The sequence below is a fragment of the Cavia porcellus genome, unplaced genomic scaffold (assembly GCF_034190915.1).
Source record: "Cavia porcellus strain 051 isolate PalLab524CR breed Dunkin Hartley unplaced genomic scaffold, mCavPor4.1 scaffold_1, whole genome shotgun sequence".
NCBI lineage: Eukaryota > Metazoa > Chordata > Mammalia > Rodentia > Caviidae > Cavia > Cavia porcellus.
The window spans coordinates 127,543,097-127,562,966 of record NW_026947484.1 but is presented as its reverse complement, the minus strand read 5'-3'; the positions used below and the strand labels follow the sequence as shown (position 1 = coordinate 127,562,966).

The 19,870-nt window shown below is 37.9% G+C and overlaps 1 protein-coding gene across 9 annotated transcripts in view; it reads right to left on the bottom strand.

Annotated features, from left to right (window-relative positions):
* Ntng1 (netrin G1) overlaps positions 1-11,630 on the bottom strand; it is a 315,523-nt gene extending 303,893 nt beyond the window's left edge. For 8 of the 9 annotated variants that reach the window (XM_063255137.1, XM_063255158.1, XM_063255167.1 and 5 more), the window contains exons 1-2: positions 11,138-11,630; positions 3,555-4,291 (exon numbers count right to left, since the gene is read on the bottom strand). In XM_063255137.1, the coding sequence (XP_063111207.1) occupies positions 3,555-3,800 (246 nt within the window). In that variant the 5' untranslated portion in view covers positions 3,801-4,291; positions 11,138-11,630. Of the gene's footprint in view, positions 1-3,554; positions 4,292-10,901; positions 11,017-11,137 lie in introns of those variants that run through there. The other variant, XM_063255143.1, reaches the window with a different exon arrangement.
* Positions 11,631-19,870: the final 8,240 nt, after the last annotated feature.

Here is a 19,870-nt window from a genome sequence, read left to right as displayed (position 1 = left end):
CTTTACACACAGGTTCAGATCATTCTATTTGCTCTTTATGCAAATTGAAACAAATTATTGTCACTAGACCTGTGTTTTCTGACAAAGCTGTGCTACCTGAGCTTGTAATGTGGCTGAAAGCACTGGGTCGCCACAAATATTCTAACCCAACCCAAACAACAAAAGTGATTAGTTCTCCTCTATTTTCCAAACTCCTTTCTCGTGACAAAAACAGATTTTTTTCTTAAATCTCTTTCAATTTAAAAGGAATACAATAAATATAAAAGCAAATGTATAGTTTACAAAACATGTAACTCATGTACATAAACATTTCTCTTTTGTACTATCATAATTAGAAACGGCAGCGTTCTCCCAGAAAATGACTGTTTATAAATGCTTGTATAATTAAAATACAAATATTTTAAAATGCACCTATTTTAAAATACATGAAACTGAAGATTTATTAAATATGTCAACTAGGTTAATAAGCAGAGATCTATTATTAAAAGGAATCATATGCTCATTTTCTCTAAATTTTCACTTTAGATTAAAATGAGTGCAACATTCCTGGACAGTCCCTGGCAAACAATGATAGAGCAAATGCAAAAGGAGCAACATGGACTCATAATTCAATGCCAATGAACTTCAACTTCATATTAAATAAACTGGCTGTGAGAATTATAGGACATTTCTACAGTCAAATTCCTCTTGGAGCTCAGAACTAATAGAGCCATAGCTAAATAAGGGTGTCACTAGCTGAGCAAGTGAAACCATTTTGCAGCCCACATTTACATGTAGGGGCCAAACAGTGATTGTGCTTATCTGGCAGCTACCCTGATGTAATAGGCCATAATGACTCAGAGGGAGCAGGTTTGGACACCAGAGTAAAGGAGGAGAGAACATTCAAATCATAACACAAGTGACTTGGTGGATCCCTATTAGACCTTGGGAACATAAAGAGGCCTGATATGACAGTAACCTGAAAAAGTTTTACAGCTTTGTGTCAGGAACCTCTAAACTAAATAATTTTATGGAAATCTAAACTGCAGAGAGAAGTGTTGCACCATTAGGCCATTATCAGTGACTGGGCATATAATAGTCATGCATATAGTCCCAAATCCATATTAAGGAATTCAAATTATTGTATTAAGGAATTATTGCATTGTATTAAGGAATACAAATTAAGGATTATCACAAACCTCAGACTCTCTTGAAAAGCTGCTTTGCTCAATGACAAGTTTAAAATCTATCAAGGCTCCTGAATATCTGCATCATATTAACATGCAGCTTTTGAGAGTCTTCTGTGGAGTTTTATGTGAACATAAAAAGTATATATCTTTCTGAACTTGAGGACAGCAGAGGAAAATCATTTAAATTCACTTTTCTCATTTGGCCTCCAATATCACTTAGTCAATGAACTCAGAAGGATTAGCTTGTATAATACATCAGATCATGTTCCTGTGAAAGCCAAGCATGGGAAATCTTGTAATATACCCTTTCCTGCTTAGGATGACGGGAGGGGGGGGGGACTTGCTAAAGATGTCCACCAAGCAAACCTTTCAATGTGGTGGATAGGAGCAGGGCTGATCAGGTATTCTTCAGCTACAGGCTGAGAACAGAGAAGCTGCACATAGAAATCAGACCCTAAACACATCATAAAAGGCCTGTGCAAGTAGAAATACCAACCTGAGAAAGGATATTTGCAATTTTACAGAGGCTTTAAATTATTAAACAATCTCAGAAGTAGTATATTGTTACAAGTATCATGTAAACTAATATAGAGAGCTAGAGTGCTCTTAATAATACAAAAAGTTGGCCCAGAACTCTTCCTCTGAAAAAGAGCAGAAGGTTGCACAATCTATCACCCAAAGAGCAATTTCACTTCAGATTTGCAATAAGATCTTAAATTTGACCTTTTGTAAGAAATTATTAAAGACCTCATACAAAACCAACAAATTTCCCTGTTCTTTCACAGATTTATTATAGTTTTCTTAATATGTTTGAATAAACTACTTAGGAAGCCTGTGGTTTCTAAAATGTAACTTCTTTGCAAATTGCATACCTGTTTCCTAGAGAGATGGGCCCTGTCTTTGAAATATTTAGTCTTTCAGGGCACTTTAGTCATAGTGACACCTAATAGCCAAGCTCTTTTTCTCACTCTCCACAAAATCAGGTTTAGACTATAATTCAAACCAGTCCCCAAAGGCACTTCTGAAAAATGGCAAGCCCTTAGCTTTCAGGTGAAAACACTCTTTATTGCTTAAAATTGTTTCCTGTTACAGAACCTTTTCTATAGTACTTGGTCTAAGATGATCTTATGCTAATTTAACTCACTGGGGACTGTGAGCAGATGCTACTTTGATTAATAGTTTCACTATCCTAAAAATGCCAGGCCAGGTTCAAGATAATAAAATCAAGAATACTATTAAAATCTGCCATAAGATTATATCTGTTATGAGGAGAAAAATGGGATCCCTGTCCTTGTATCAAGTAAAGACAACCTATATAAAAAAACAACCATATAAACTAAACGTACATACTGTCTGAATCCTTTAATATGTTAACTGACACCATTTTAACCACCAATTTCTTTACTCATATCCTACAGGCATATTATCAGCTATTTTCATAGTGGAAATTCATTATGTCATCCCAATGTTTGTTATTTTTTCACATAGTATTTAACTTTTCGCCTAAGAAAAAGATTTATACACACCAAGAACAATGCATTTTGTAACTTTTTATAATAATAAAAAAAGAATACCTGAATTTTCACTTCCTGGATTGTTATTTTTCAGTGACTATGTTTTTAACATTCCAACATTCCTCTTTAAAATACATGCCTCTTTGATATTAAAAGGCAATGTGAGTTGGTAAAAAGACTTCTAAAAAAGCATCTCTGGAAACTTTAGTTCCTCTCTCCTCTGCTTTTTTCCTCAGTGGTCTCCTAACCATGAACTTCCAAACCACAACCCTTGCTTGTTGAAAGAAGCCATGAGATCTAACCTCAACTACACAGAATTTGAGACAGTCTCATAATATGAGCATAAAGAAACCTTCAAAGTTGGTTTGTCAATGAATTTTACCTTTAATATACCATATTTGACTTAACCTTATTTCCAATTTCTGATTTGAACTCTAACTTTCTATTGAATTTTATATATACCTCGGCTCACAAACTTCACTCTTGCCATGATTCTTGCTGCAAATGGAATGTGCATGAGAGCCAAATCAAATTCAATGGTTAGGCTCGGTGTTGATCTTATGGAGAAATCTGATTTGATTCTCGTCCATTTTGGTTTTCGACCAGGATTATGGCGAGAGTTAAGTTCAGGAACAGAGGTATCACTGTATAGATCACTGTATAGACTCGGTGAAACTCTTAATTTGCTGGGAAGCAGAAAGTTCCAATGCACCAACTGTAATTCTAGGTAGTGCATCTTCCATTGAGAATGAAGCCAGCCTGTTAACACAAATCTGCCACCTGCATGAATCGAGTCTCACACTCACCACTTTGGAATGTGTATGCAGTTCAATCATTTATATGAAATACTCTACTTGAAACATTGCCTTACCATTGCACAGAATGACTCAGGAGGGTCTCCACAGGTAATATCCGGAGGATCCAATTTCACTTTCAGATATTTGGTCATGTCCGTGGATTCTGGCTGACAGGCCATGTAATCCCATACTTTCCCTTCTTCTGTGTAAATCTGAGTTTTGCACACATCATAGTGTCCCCACACCAAAGGGTAGGGCTGCATCACTGAGGACACTGTAACCCAAAGGGCATGAATGGACAGGAATCTTGATAAATACATCTCTAAATTCTTTGTTGTCTTCGTGGCTTATCTGTAATCTGTGTCTATTTTACATATACATATGTGCGTCTGTTTATGTAGGTAGGTCTGTATACTTAAAAAAGAGAGAGACGATGAGATTTCAAAAAGATTCCAAAACCAGTGTGAAGGATTTAGATATTGTGCATACTCAGGAATACAGATGACTTTGGTGGAAGCCTAACATACTTGAGTGTTAGCATCAACTACTTGCAGCTTGTTTTTCATCCTAGAACATATCTATTAGACTCAGGTCTAGTTTGTTTTTTGTTAAAGATGTCCAGGAGCAGGTAGTTCATCAAAGTGAAGGCTCTCTCATTGTACATCCGATAACCCTGAGTGATCTTCACGTTCCCAGTTTACAAGGACTGTTCAGACGTGCAGAGATATCAGTAGCTGAAGCAAAAAGACGAGTGTCTTATTGCCTGATGTCTGTTTCCCATCAATCATTCTGTTTTTCTGGCACCAATACCCTTTTAAAAACAATAAGAGTAAGAGTTATTGTCCCACAATCAATGCTTTACAAAATTTACGATATGTTGACATTTGGGAGGTTGGATGCAATACAAAGCAAATTGGTGTAATATGGCTAACCTTTACTCAGTTGCTTTTCTTAGAATGAAAAAACCAGGAAAATCACTCATATTGGGGAGAATTTTGATAGGAAGTATTTACCTCTCCCATAAAAAAGACAAGATGTGTGTTTCTGGTGAGTCACGTGTTTCACTTCAAAAAGTATGCTTCCATCCTAACTGCATGCAAACTGCTAGATTTAACTACTTCTTATAGATTGCAGTGCTAGAAAAATCTTTTAGGAGAACAGTGGGGGAAATGTGTTATTTTAAAAATAACAATAATAAAGAAATGACAATTGCTTGTAAGTTTTTTTTTTAATCTTAGCAAAGAGACCCTAAAAATCTCCAAATTCCTTGTATGTTTCACACTTTTGTTAGCTAAGTTGAAAACTAGTATTGTTGATGTGATTCTGTCCCTTTGGATTTCCTCATTGTATTGGGAGACTTTACCAATCTTTTGTTTAGCTGCATTTGCGGATAAAGATAACTTGTCATTCTTTAAAAAAAAAAAAAAATCAGAAGTAAAACTAAAGGAACAAATCATCCTTTCCATAAGAATTCCCTATTTTCTTATATCTTTTTCATAGTCATTACATTTGCATTTGCAGTTACTTTCTCTAACAGAAGAGAATTTGTCCCAAAGGCAAATATTATATGCTGCTTTATAAGTAAAAGCTCTGTAGTAAAATGTACAATTTAAAGTGCACATATAAAAATAGCTGAAGGTGAGGTAACAGGCTATGAAGCAGGACAATATGGCACTAATTCTCACAGAAAATAAAAATTACCATTTGAAAATCAGTGTGGTAAACTGACAGTGTAACCCATGCAACTAGATACAAGTCATTGATGAATTTAATTCACAACTTTTCTCTTTAGAGATCATTACTTAAATCTTAAAAAGCACTAACACTTGGAATCCAGGTGTTTGGGGAAAAAGGTGTGTTTCCTTAATTATTTGTTTCCTACTCAAACTCCAAATTATTAATTACAATCCAATTATTAACTATTTTTAAATGGCTTGAAAAGGATGAAAAAGCCTGTAACTTTGGAAAATTCCATTATAAATTCTTCAATTCACATAAAACAGTTTAAATGCGCAAGCACACTATCTTAAAACAATCTTATAAAAGTAATTCACTATATTTAAATAACACGTACCATCTTAAAATGAACTAAGCCACAGAGACTCTGAAATGCCAACAGATGGTTGAATTGTGTTTCCATAGCAAAGTAATTTATAATAATTGCTTTATGGATGCAAGTGCAATTTTCATTATATTCAATTCATAAAATGTTATCATACAGCTGCAATTTGTGATATTTTCTATTAGGAAAAGTGTTGAATATTTGAGTTCCTATGAAGCAATAATTAGCAGTACGTCTAAACATGTATAAACTACAGATTTAAATCTTCCTCTTCCTTGTAAGGACTGTTTTGTGTTGAGCACATTTTCAAATCTTAAGCAAGCAAGAAAAAAATCACAGAGGACCATGTGTTGTGGCTACTATAGCCTTCTGCTTTTTCCAGATTCATTACTCATTAGTAATTTTAAATTGCTATTTTCAGCAACATCCAACACTCAGATAACTTATAAATACAGAAAGGTGTTAAAATGCTATAAATCTACATTTTCTAGATGCATTTTTCAACGTGTTTATGGTATAAAGGAAAAATAAACACTTGTGGGAATAAGGAGAGTGGGCATTACAAGTGAATCAGTTTAAAATCCACTTGGTCAAAAATTATTAACTTTGATTGTTAGTTGCAAATACACCACAATTTATTTATTGAAAACAATACAACCAAAAACTCAGAATTGTTTTAAAATTGAACTGAATAAACAGGATGTGTTAACCTGTAATATTATTTTGAAAATATGATTTCAGGCATATATTGGAATGATCCCTGAGATTAACCTTCCATTTTTTTTTAAACAATATGATTCTCCACTTAATCTTGGTTATATTTTTCTGAACCACATTTTGACTTACTGCAACTTTGTAATGAAGAATGACCATACATTGGTACCTGAAAAATTTGGACACTAAGGAAACATATGTGAGCCTGTTACTATCTCCTGACAAACAGCAATCCCAATATAACGAATTCTCATTAAAGTGTACCAGAATTATAATACTGGTCATTACACAGAATTATGGACTACAACATTGATCAAATTTAGAGAAGTGACAAGGAAAAGTGCAGAGGAGTGCAAGATATTTGAATATTAGGCAGTTGCAGGACTCTGCGACAGACATTCTTGACAAGAAGCAGCCAATTATAGCTTAAATTTCTGGCACATAACCAGTTGTGATTAATAGTTTTCCATTACATTACAGACATATTATTAATGTATTAAAAATGTCAAGCTTTGGCAAGCACTATTATGGCATGGTTTTGTTAGTCTGGAGAATTTACATTTAATGAGCTCCCATTGACACAGAAAAAGATAGTGACCACTGCATATTACAGATGAGGAACAGGGGTCACTAAGCTATTCTCTAATGTAATTATTTTTTATTATAATTTTTAATTTTGGAATATCACCTACTATGCATTCATTTCAAGGTCTCCTTACTTGTCTGTGCCACACATGCTATCCTTCAAAGGAAATCCATTCACCTTCAAATTGGTAATAAATTAAATGTATGAACTCCCATGACACACAATAGAAAGGACACCTCTGTCTATGAAAATCAAGAATTAATACTGAATACTTAATACTTAATAACTATGGAATTTTCAAAGGAAAGAAAATGATATACAAACAGAATATCACTTACACCGCACTTCCATTACCTAATGGCAATGATTCTCTTCTGGCTTTATATTCAATCAGGTTAAACTATCAATAGAGCTTTTAAAGCTGGAACATCAGAACAAACAGCAAAGCAAAACGATTATGAGGACAGTCAATGACATATATTGATACTTAATATACCAAACATATCCCTCCCAGACCATAACTGAACTAACTACCAAGTAATGTGGCATTTGAATTTGTCTCAAGGGTCCAGATTACCTAAACAAGGACAGCTTCAGAGGAGCTCTGGGCAACCCCATCTCTAGTTCTTTACTTTGCCAAACTTGGGGACTCACTGTAATCAAATAATGTCATCAGCTCTACCTGTTAATCAAAAACTTTTTATTTAAAAATACCAAAAAATGTAAAAATATCCCCATAGACCTCTGATACATAAATTTCAGAAGCTAATAAAAAATATAAAATTATGTCATGGCTGGAAAGCTGATAGATATTATTCACTGAGGCTAAAATGGGCTATAAAATAGCTTTGCATAGATGGAACATATATATTCCCAGGATTCTGAAGTTAATTCTCTTGTGCCTTGGATTAGCTTTGTATATAGAAGACATTTCAAAGACCCTGTCTGTCATCAGGAGGAAACAAAAAATCTTCCCAAAGTATTATATGGAAATAATAATGATTAAAATTATAGACAATCACATTCTAACAGCAATTGCCAATTTTATCAAGTAAGAGGAAAATATTGTCAGTAAATATACTAACACTAGCTGGCTTTCAGCATTCATTTTATTATATAATAGGAGGAGGTGGTGGTGGTGGTAGGTTATTTATTCCATTTATTCCCTCTTCGAGGGCACCTGAAATAGACAGCTATTCACTCACTCTTTATAGACATTAAGAATTTTATAAATATGCATGTTTCTGAATGAAAAGGAATAAAAGGAAAATTGACTATAATCATATGCCACTGAGATAAAAATATAAAGAAAAAAGATATACAAATTCTATAACATCTCAAAATTAGCAGCTCCCAACACATCCATAATAATATTTATTAGATAAACTATTTTAACATACATTGACTGCTCTTTCACATATTTATTTGTTGTGAAAAAAAGCATCTTTTATGCTTTTTAACAGGAAACATAGGCTGCTGGGGTTTTTTGTTAACTGTCCCTCAAAATATAAGGAATTTAGCATGTCCTGCAACATCATTGGTTTATCTTACTCATCCTTGATTGGGTATTATGAGCAACTGCCTATCAGGAGATTCTTAATAAAACAGGTAACACACCTTAGTATTTTAAAGACCTCTATTTTCACTAAGAGAAAACCAAAGAAGGAAATCAAAAGGCATAAATTTTATAGAATGCTTAGGGATTGGATAATACATAAAATTATTTCAAAATTATTTAAAGTCTAAAAGAAATCTGGATGTTTAATTAACCAAGGAGCAACAAATGATTCATTCTCATACAAAGATGTTTAGAGATCCAAGGTCTCAAATACACATCTGAGAAAATCCACACCCACCTGAAGTTTTGGAGCAAAACTCTGGATTCTGAAAATAAAATTGGTTTTGAAAGTATACTAAAATATCTTATTGACCTATAATGCAATTAACTCCTCTCTCTGTCTCTGTCTCTGTCTCTCTTTCTCTCTCTGTTTTCAATATTAACATATAATCGGTTTTCTAAGTTGTATGAAAATGTATTCCTTTGCACGTGACTTGGTGCTTTTGTAAGTTAAAAACTGTCTCCAAATCTCCACTTAGAAAACCTATCAACTATGTATAATAGCTTAACTTTTAATTATATTACCTGGTCTTTTTCAGAATAATACTTTACTGGAATCAAAAACAAGTGTTTGCTCTAACCGCAAACATAGAAAAGGAACTGCAAACTCTGTTAGCCTTTTCATAAAAAGTTAACCTAAATCATAGTAACCTACATACCCACACAGTGAAAGAAAACAAAAAAAATTTAATAGGAAAAAGCTTTTTGTCCAAATAAAATAAATCACTTCTTTATAAAATTTTTATGATTACCGCTCAAATCTCACAATAAGAAATATCATCAAATTAATAGCCAGATATATAAAATCCCAGATGCCCTCATGTTTGCCTTTAAAGATTAAATATATTTCATTTCATGACATACAGAAAAGAAAATACAGCCCTTATGCATGTAAACTGCAACATTACATGTGAGATACTTGAGGCATTCTTTTCCTTGCACCATAAGCCACATGCAGATATTCAAATTTTATTTTAATGGAAAACTATAACTCACTTATCTTTAGAAATAATCTTGGACACTTTGTGAACTGCTTTTTCTTTGCCGAACAGAAAGCAAGGTGGGCAAAGCATTCAAAGTGACATAGTTCAAAATACTTCATGAAATATGGGCTTGCTGATTTCCTCACAGGTTAGAGATACTCCTCAAGGATCACACAAATTTTAAAAGCCTTACCGTCCCCCAGAAAAGATTTCTGGAGAACTTTTCAGCAAACTTAACCCAAACATACTGAAAAAATGATTTTTATGGAAAATCTTTTTTTCATTTCTCTAAGAAAAATTTTAGCATTTTCAGCCTCAAAATGAGGTCTTTTTTCTAGAGCAAATTTACTGCCAGGTTCTCCATATGTTTAGCAGAATTCTAAATTTTACTCAGAATTTTCCATTCCAACCATTGACAAACTCTCATGACAAGGAGTGGCTCCATTATTCCTGTGCAGACAAGAATGGGAGCGAGTGCGGAACGAAGGCTTCTATGCTCTGAAAATATATATCTGATGCAACGATAGGAACTCAGCCTGAGGTTTTCTTTTCTAAATAAAGTTGTCTTAAAATTCTCCTAAAGGAATTTTCCTCCCTTACCCTGTAAAATGACAACCTGCTCAAGTGCACTTCTGTGGGGGAGGAAAAAAGGTCCCCAGGTGAGGTGACCAAAATAAACGGCAGAGGGCGCAGTTTCTTTTTTTAATCTAAGTTTTCTCTGGTATGAATCACTTAATTGGTTATTTTGGGGCAAATAATATTCGGTATTATGTGTATTATATATAGATATCCACAGATCTATACCAGAGAGCAACTCTATGTCTCTAGCTCAATCCCTTCAGGGATTAATGTGATGCCAATATCTGAAAAAATATTCCAAGCAGCATTCCTACACCAAGTCCTTCCCTCTTTCATTTTTTTTTTCTCTCCAGTTGCACAACGTGGGATAATAATGCTTTAATCCCGTACCAATAAAAGAGATTAAAAGACGGATTTCATAAGATCCCGGTGTAGCCACCAGCTCCAAAGGACTGGCAACAGGGCAAGTTTTTCACCAAAGCAGACAATTGCCCAAAGAAACAATAAGGATAATAACCTGCCTGAGTGTTGTGTGTGGTCAGGTGTGCAAGAGACAGGCGGAGCGCCCTGCCGTAGTCAGTCGGTGGCCCGAGGCACCGACCCTACGCCCGGGCTCCGGGTGCAACAGACGCGGAACCCGCCGCGAGCAGAGCCAGGAAGACTCGCGTGTGGGTGTGAGAGGTGCGGGCTGTGAGTGCGCGCACAGGCTCCGCGCGCTGCCTCCTCCAGGCGCTTTCCAAAGTTCCTTGCCCACCCGGAGCCTCCCCTCCCGCCTGTGGCTGGCACCGGGGGGCGGACCAGAGGGAGGGAGGCAGAGGATCAGCAGGGACGCGAGGCGCCGGGCGCCTCGGGAGAGAAGGGGCAGCTGGCGGTACCTACCGTGCGGCCCGGTGCCCTTGCGGCCGGCGGGAGCCCAGCGGTCCGCGCGGGGCGGCGGCCCTGCCCGGCCCAGCCCGGGGCGCCTGGGGCGGCAGCAGCTCCCGCGGAGCCTCCTCCCGGGCGCGCGGAGCCGGAGGGGTGGGCGCGCGGGCCCCGGGGTCACGGTCGCCCACCGCCGGGAGGACGCTGCGGACCCAGAACCCGCGCCGGCCCGCCGCGGGCGGCAGCTTAATTACCTTCGCCTGGTGGCCCGGGGCGCCTCCTGCGCGTCGCCCCCTCTTGGAGCCCGCGCCCAGAGGGGGAATTCCTTCCTGTTGACGTCCTCTTCCGAAATGCAAAAGATCAGTGACTTTGACAGGTAGATGAGGGGGAGGGAGGAGGGTGGGCGGAGAGGAAGCGCGGATGGGAAAGGTGCCTCTCCCTCCAAAACGCGGCGGTGTGGATAACGCGATCGCAGCCCTCGGAGGTGTCGCCAGCCGGTCCCCGCGCGCCGGCTCTCCGCGCCTCCTCGCGCCGCCGCTGCTGCTGCCACTTCTTGCCTTAAACTTTTACGGAGGGATTTTCCTCCACTCTCTTTCCTATTGCTATTTCTTTCTTTCTTTCAGCTGCAGGACGATGCTCTGATTCCGGAGGGGTCAGACCCGGTGGCCAGGCGGTTCTATCCCGCTTGGCACCGCTTTCATTTTCTTTCACACGGAGCCGTTGAGCTTAGTCAGAAGGGGCATAAATCAGGACAATTAGTGTTGGCGCCAAGAAGATCCTCCAGCACCGATTTCGCCCGGGCTTCCTTCGCGCATTCCTCCACTCAAGTCAGAAATGTCACCGCACATCGCGCTGACTGCTGCGAGACGCGACTCACCCCAAGTCCGTTTGATGAAATATACATGGCCCGCGCCGCCTCTGGATTGCGGTTCCGGGTTCCCAGCCCCCTCCCGCGGGCCCGGTCCGGGACCCCGCTCCGAGCGCCGGGGAGCTCTCGGCAAACTTGGGGGCGCGCACGGATCAGAGAGTGAGCGCGAGAGCCCGGCCGGGCAGGCGCCGCGCAGCAGCCCCGGGAAGCCGCAGCCCTGGGAGGGGTGGCATGTACGTTTCACTTAAAAAGCAGATCTTCTTCTGCAACTGGCAGCAAGTGGAAGGATGGCAAACCTTATACTACCTCGAGACCTGGCGCTCCGAGCGGTCCTAACTCCGTCCCGCTAGCTGTGACTACCGCCACCGCTGCCGCCGCTCCTGCCCTATGGGTGCTGAGACTGCAAGACCACCGTACTCCTCAGCCCAGTCCTCGTTCACCCACCGGCTCCCACTAACTCCCACACGTCGCGCTTGTGCCCCCGCCTATCCCACTCTGCGCTCCTGTGTCGCCTCCCCACCTCCTTCCCAAACACACCCCTCACCCCTAGCAGTGAACACCGCGCTGCTTTGCAATTAGCTGGCTCAGCCAGTGGTCCTTAGAGCTGGAACCCGCTTTCTGGAAACTCATCGTGCCACGGAAAGTTGAAGTTCTAGAGATAGCTGACAGACTTGCTGCCCTCCCCGCATTGGAGAGAGAAGTCTGGGGGAGGAGGAGTGTCAGTCCCCAGCAAGGGGGACTCAGCCTCACCTGGGATCGCCTTTTAACCACTGACTAAGGAAAGGCATAAAGAAATACAGGCTCAAGAGCTTTTATTAGAAAGAAAGACCTTCGTTGTAGGAGAAACGTTCTGAATTCACAATCCACATATATCCCCAAACCAAACCGCAGTTAGAGGACTTTTTGGTTATGTGTTTGTTTTGCTTGGTTTTCTATAAGATAAGGAGATGAGTGAACCCTAGAAAAAAGTGGGACATACAACAGAGAGTGAACCAATGGCAGGGGTAGCTCATGATGTAACAAGACTTGCATCTCCGTGGCCCAGGGATCTTGGGAATAAATGGCCAAGGGTGAATGCTCCACATTTCAGTGCTTGTGGGTGACAGTGGAGTTCAAAGTGCTGCGGCCTGTGGGGAGGGCAGAAGCAGGACTCCAGTTTGGTTCATGCAAAGCGGAGGGTAAGAAATAGGCCTGGCTTATGGCTGCTCACTAACCACGTGCCCCACTTTGAAGAATGTGAGGTGGGAGTACTTGGGTCAGATTTTTGTGCTAACACAGTGTAGTTCAGCAACTCGCACCTCACAACCTGAGACTTCCCTGCTTTCTTCCTTCCCACCTCAGCCCTTTGGTGCTGACTTGTAAAAAGAGACACCTGCAGGCACCAGACTCCCATGGGGTGATTAACTGCCTGTGTGTGACCTTTGTCACTCCATCCTCTAGTCTCTAGTGACTCTGCTCACACCTGATCCTCCTGCCTTCCCAGACCCAGAGTCCTGTCTCTTGTAAGGAGGCCTGTGGCTTGTAGGCCTTCAGAAGACCAACGTTAGGGGCCTTCTGGATCTCCCATCCCCACCCCTAGCCTGTGCATAAAGTGTGGACAACTCTCAGCCTGTCTTCTCCTTCTTGTCTTTTACAGTGTTGCTCTCATTTTCCCATCTCCAGTAAGAAGAAAACAAACGTATGAGGAAATATGGAATTTTTTCTGGGATATACAGAGATATTGCCTCCTCAACCACAATCAAGTTACCCTTCCTCTGTCAAAGTCTTAGAAATAACCTTCCACTCTTCCTGCATCTGCCTTCATTTGCAAAATTCATTGGACTAGGAGGCAGACAGCTGGCCAGAGTCTGAGATGGAAGTGGAGTCCGTTTCCCATTAGATAATGTCTCCTAGTTCAGGCAAAGGAGAGTCTTCCAGAGGTGAATTTTCTTTCAAACATGTGCTCTGACCTTTGCAGAGGCTTGGTAAATCAAAGTAAGCCTGTGACTCTAAACTCTAGGGAATAAATCAGAGTTTTTAACACTAAAATCCTTCTCCCTCCTTGTTTCTTAGGGAAGGGTGGGCAGGGTGCTTTCCTCCAAAACAGCACTTCAGGTAGACTTGATATTCTCCTACAAACTGATCGTTCATCAATTGACATATGTATACTAACCTAAGTCTCCTGAAGATGTCTTTACATAGTTGTTTATATAATAAGCATCAACCAGAGATTTACATATTTCATTGGTATCAGGGAAAACAATTTATATATATATATATATATATATATATATATATATACACATATATGTGTGTATATATATGTATGTATTTGGAAAGAATGATTTTTCCATTTTTATTTAACCTCTCAACTCTACTTTTTTTCTCTCTTCCTGTAGCAAATGGTTTGATGTTTTCTGTTCTCTGGCTTCAGCTCCCTGGCTTGTTTCCAGGCATTCCTCATTCTTCTTCAATTTAGATATCCATTTATTTGTAATCCTGTTAGATCTCTAACTGTTGTTCATTTTTCTAGGTTCTTAGCTGCCTAAAAATCTCTTTAGAGATTTGGCAGGTTTGTTTAAATACTTGTAACTTCAAAATGCCAAACTGGTAGTGATAACATATTTGCAATAGATCTGGTCCAAAACGATATGTGTCTCTTTATAAATACTGTAAAGCAATTACCATAAAGTAGGTTATAAGATAAATATTCATTGCAGGTGTGAGTAATTTTTGGTCATTCTCAGGATTTAGTTATGGATTCCTTGGTCATAGTAACTAACTCCAATATATAAAATATAAGACTGAAATATCCAAATCAAGGTTTATAGGCATTTCAGACTATGTTATTGTTTATCTATATCTGGATAGTCACCCAAAGCCTTCACTCAGAGGCAAAACTTTGTGGAATGAGATTAGATGGTGCTAGATTGTGTTGAGAGAAGGGACCTGGTCATAAAAGGCTGGTCAATGGGACAATGACCTGAAAGGGCTCATGTCTCTCTTGGACAACTCCCTCCACTTGCCCTGCTTGCTGGCTGTTAAGAGAGGAGCAAATTTCCTCCCCCAGTCTCTTTCACCATGCCTTCCCTGGAATCAGTCAACTATGGACTAAAAATGTGAGCCAAAATAAACTTGTCTTTCTGTAAGTTGCAGGTGTTGTGTATTGTGTTCCAGTATGAGGAAAGTAACTAAGACAGGCTATTAAAAGAGGATACCACAGTTTGGCTTATCAACAAACAACAGAAGTTATTTTTCATAAGCCGAAGGCTGAAAGAGCAAAGTCAAGATGTGAGATGGTCAAATTCTGGAGAAGACCCTCTTTTGAGTTGCACACAACTCACTACTCCCAGAAGGGGAGTTAGGGAGCTCTCTGTAGTTCCTTTGATAAGGGCACTAATCTCGATTTCTAGGCTCCATTCTCATGACTTAGTTACCTCTCAAAGACCCCCTAACATTAACACACTGAGGGTTGGAATTTAAGCATGTGAACTGATGGTGGGAAATATATTTAGTTTGCAACAAGGAGCAAGTTCTATTTGACCAATTATATACTATATGGTAGGTGACTTTGATAATTACTGATTGTATCTCAATAGATACATTCTTCCTAGCAAATATAAAACCCTAAGCACTTTCTTACCTCCACTTTGTGCTCAAGGATATGTTTTACTACACAACCATTAATGGTGTATTTTTGGCTTTAAGTTCCTTACCTGAAAGACATTTTTAATGCTTAAATATTTTGACATCTAGACCTCTAGCAAACCCTACACACCTGGTCTGTGCTCTATCACTAAATTATTCTGGCAATTTCCTCCTTTTTTAGATACCGAAGGATGCTTTTATTAAGGATTTAAATTACAATCTAAACTAAGTACCACACATGCCCAGCATAGGGCTGTCTCATTTAGTACCTTTCTAATTGATAACAGATTACTTTTTAAAAATCTATGACATATGTTTACAAAACACAGTGAATGTTTAAATAAAAATTACAGGTTTATAAGAATATTGTTATAGTATTTCTTCATCTACCCTCACAATATCTGACGTAGTACAACTTCTGATTCTTTACCAAAGTAATATATAAAAGTAAAGTTAAAATAGTAAATGCTTTGAATTGATTTAGGACAAACAAGCAGCCATAACAGCATAGCTAAAACGCTTGTGAAAGAAAATTTCCATAATTGCTTCAGAAATTGGCAAAAATAATGGAATGATTGTGTTTGAAGTATGGAAGAATATTGTTAAATTTTATTGTTATTTTTGAAACAGGGCCTTGGTGTGTATTCCAGGCTGGTCTTGAACTCACTATGTAGCCCAGTCTGGCCTCAAACTTAGCAATCCTCCTGCCTCAGCTACCTGCCTCAGCCTCCCAGTACTGTGCTTACAGTTGAGTGCCACCACAGAAGCGTTAAGAGAGAATATTATGTAGGGAATCATGGTGATGTGTCATTTACTGTAACAAATTTTTATTTAAACATTCAGCTTTTTATTTTAATCTCATCTCCAACTCTTAAGTTGCAAACTCTGGAACTAAGAAGGCTAAATAATACAAGTTATTGACAGTTAACAACTGATTCAGTGAACATGATTTTTACATAGCATGTGCTTTCTAATACTCTCAGGATATTACCTTGCATCATGTAAAATAGCTTGGAAATAATAGATTCTAAATTCTCAAAATAAAGTTTGTTATTTTAAGAGAATGATAACTCAAAATGTAATCTTATTAAATATTCATGTCTGATCCATTCCTACTTTATGACTCTATATCTGATAAACAAGATTTTCTTAATTTTGTTAACCCATTCTCATCCATAAGAAATCATTCCTCAGAGCAAATGACACTATAATTAAAATTAAAATTTTTATCAAAATCCTAACACCTTGATTTTTTTTACCTATATTTTTGAAAATAAGAACATGCATACGGTGTTCATTTCACTGTTTTATCTGTCTTCTGATGGTATTAAAAAAGACATCTCACAAGCATGAATAATATTTTCATTCTAAAGTCAGCAAACTCCGTAAACTTCCTCATACTTATATTTTATGTGCTTACTTTTGTCCGCTTAAAATTGTGAACTTATTTCTTGAAAAGAGGCCATCATACCATTTACCTCATGTGTAGACTGAAAATCAACAGATGAATTTCTTCAACAGATTTCTTCTAATGTAATTTTCATATTTTCAAATATGGTAAAACCACAAAAAACAAGCAGCCCTTTTAAATAGAGAAAAGCACGTGGAGGAAGATTGAGTAACATCCTTTTTCTAATTTAGAGATCATTCTATCAATTCCATCTCAATACAGTCTTGCAATTCAGTGAACATTGATAGAACTCAGTGCCCGCTGGGAACTGTCCTCGGTGCTGAAGGAAATGCCAAACTCAATCAGGGCACTCACCAATCCTATTGGAAAAGGAGAGCTGGACAACTAACAGTAATGTGCATTTTGATGTTACTAGAGATAGCTTAAGGGAAAATAGTTGTTATAGTCAAGTCTAGAGACTCATTTTATGCCAAAAATGGGGTAAATTTGCACAAAGTTCTCTATTTGGGCGGCCATTCATCCAAACATAATAAAGAGCAGCCTCTCTGGATAGTAGCCTGGGCATGAATTCTTGTACTGTTATATAAATACGGAACAAAATGCAATAGTGACTCACCTAAACTTCAGTGAGCTATTACCAGTGAGAATATCCATGGCACAAGATACATGTACAATAGGAAAGTGACATAGAAGAGAAATTCATGATCACAGAATGCTTTGGTTTAAGGTGTAATTTACCTAGATGTATTTTCTTGATTTTCTTGATTATCTATTTCTGAGTATAGTTTGAGGCTTGCTGCTGTAAAATTATTAGCTTGATTTCTATTTTTAACTGTTCTACTGCTCTGTTAGTTTTGCTTCTGTATGAAATGGAAGTAGTGGTTACAAGCCTAATGTTGGCTTCAACTGAGTAAGGCAGTCATGCCAAGATGCAAGTGCCCTTTATTTCATAGTAGCCTGCCATCTCTTCTAGCAATAATGTTCCCTTTGCTACAGAAAATAGCTAGTTTTCTTAAAGTTTTCCTCAATTTGTAAGGGAAAGGAATGAAATCAGAGGCATTATGAATTCTCTTCTCACTTCAGTAAGCCAGGAATAAACTTGATTGTCAGTTCTATCAACTTTGAAATCTCATAGAAGATAGCATAATTGTTAGATCCCTATGATCTCATAAAATTATTTTCGATCACTTCTCTCTTCCTTTTCCTCTTCCTCAGACCATAAATTTAATATATTTTATGTGTTAGAAACTTAATTAGACATAAGATGAATGAGGTATTGCCTTTAGTTTGCTGTCTATTAGAGAAGACAAATTTGTAAACAATAATGAAATACCAGTGTAGAAACTGGGATAGAAACCCACAGAGAGCAGGATGCATAGTTTTCCTTGGGGATCCTCAGCAAAGATGGGTAGATGAGATGATATATGTACCTCCTTTTCAAAAATGAGTAAGTGCTCATGCAACACAAAGGAATAAAAGACATTTTGATGAGAAAGCACAGGAAACAAAGATAGAATGCTTTGTTCAATAATCTGAAGTCAAGAAACCTAGTTGACACTTACAAGTAGTATGGTATGTCTGCAGGTCATGGCACTATACAGATGGTGTTTCTGGTGAATACTTAAAAGCATTTTGACCCTGGAAATCGGTAACAAACCAAGGGTGATAAATCAAAGCCAAAGAAAAGGAAGCACCCTGTGATATCAGGTTGAGACAAATGTACATGCTAATAGTTGACCATTATTGATCTACACAAAAATGACAACTTTGTCTCAACCTAACAGGATCAAATACTTTCCACTCAGTTCTTTGTAATCTGTGTTGAAAAAAGGATTTAAAACAGCAAGTAACTAAAATTTCTCTATGCACTTTTGAAAAACATTACATATACCTTTTAAGAGAACATATATCTTCCTAATAATTATTGAGCCTATATTGACATTAAAAATAGTTGGATTTACATGAGCAAACACAGACTACATGAAAATGTGTTGGCAGAGCACACTGGTGGACAGAAACTAAAAGGTCCAAGCATCTAACCAGCGACAAGCCACACATGAATCATTCAGAGTTGAATAATTAGTAATTAAGTTAATTAAGCCTTAAACAGAAAGCACCAGGCTTCAATCATCCTTTTATTCTTCACAGTTTTAATATTCTATCATTGTGTTTCATTCCAATTCTTGTTAAAGAAAAAATACTTGTCAACAAGAAGAAAGAATAAAATATAGAAAATTATATTAAAAGTCAAGAAACTTAGAAATCATTATGCATAATGGAAGGAAATAGGAACAAATTGTTGATAACAGTAACTAAGTACTTCCTTATAAACAAACAGAATCCAAATTTATTTTTTTAAATAGAGACAATTAAGTATGGTCTAACACAGTTTATGACCAAAAAGTCAGGGAGTATGATATTAGCAATGAGAAAAAAAATGAATCATATTTTAATTTATTTCCCTTATGTAGTCCCACTGCCTGATGCATTTGTAAGCTTCAGTTTTCTTGATATCCACATATGAATGCTGGAATTACTTGTTTCCTCCACTACTACCCTGATCTCACTACTCTGAAAGCTAAGATTATATTAAAAGAAGATAACCAGACTATCAGTTATTATTTACAATTTATATATACACTTGAGCATATTTATTATTTACAATGTGTACATATATGTGTGCATATTCATATATACATATTATTGTTAGGATAAGGTGATTATCCTGATATTAAGAATTAATTGATTGGCAGGAAAGCTGGATACTACCAGCTTGCTATTTAGAAACAAAGCCTGGGACCTCAGCAATGGATATGTTTAGCTTAAAATTTACTATATGTTTCAATTCTTCAAATGAATTTTTCAGTATCACTGAGATATAGTGCAAGTAGCACTGAACTAGGAGCCAAGAGACAGATCAAGCTTGTGTTGCAATATTTTCTTGCCATGTGAATTTGCATATGTTATTTCACTTCTCTATATTTTAACTACCTCGTTTGAAAAATGAGAAGCTGAGTTTGGTAATTGTCCAGCAGTAGTTCTCAAAGCTGGCTTCGTAGATTTTCTGTTTCTGAATCAACT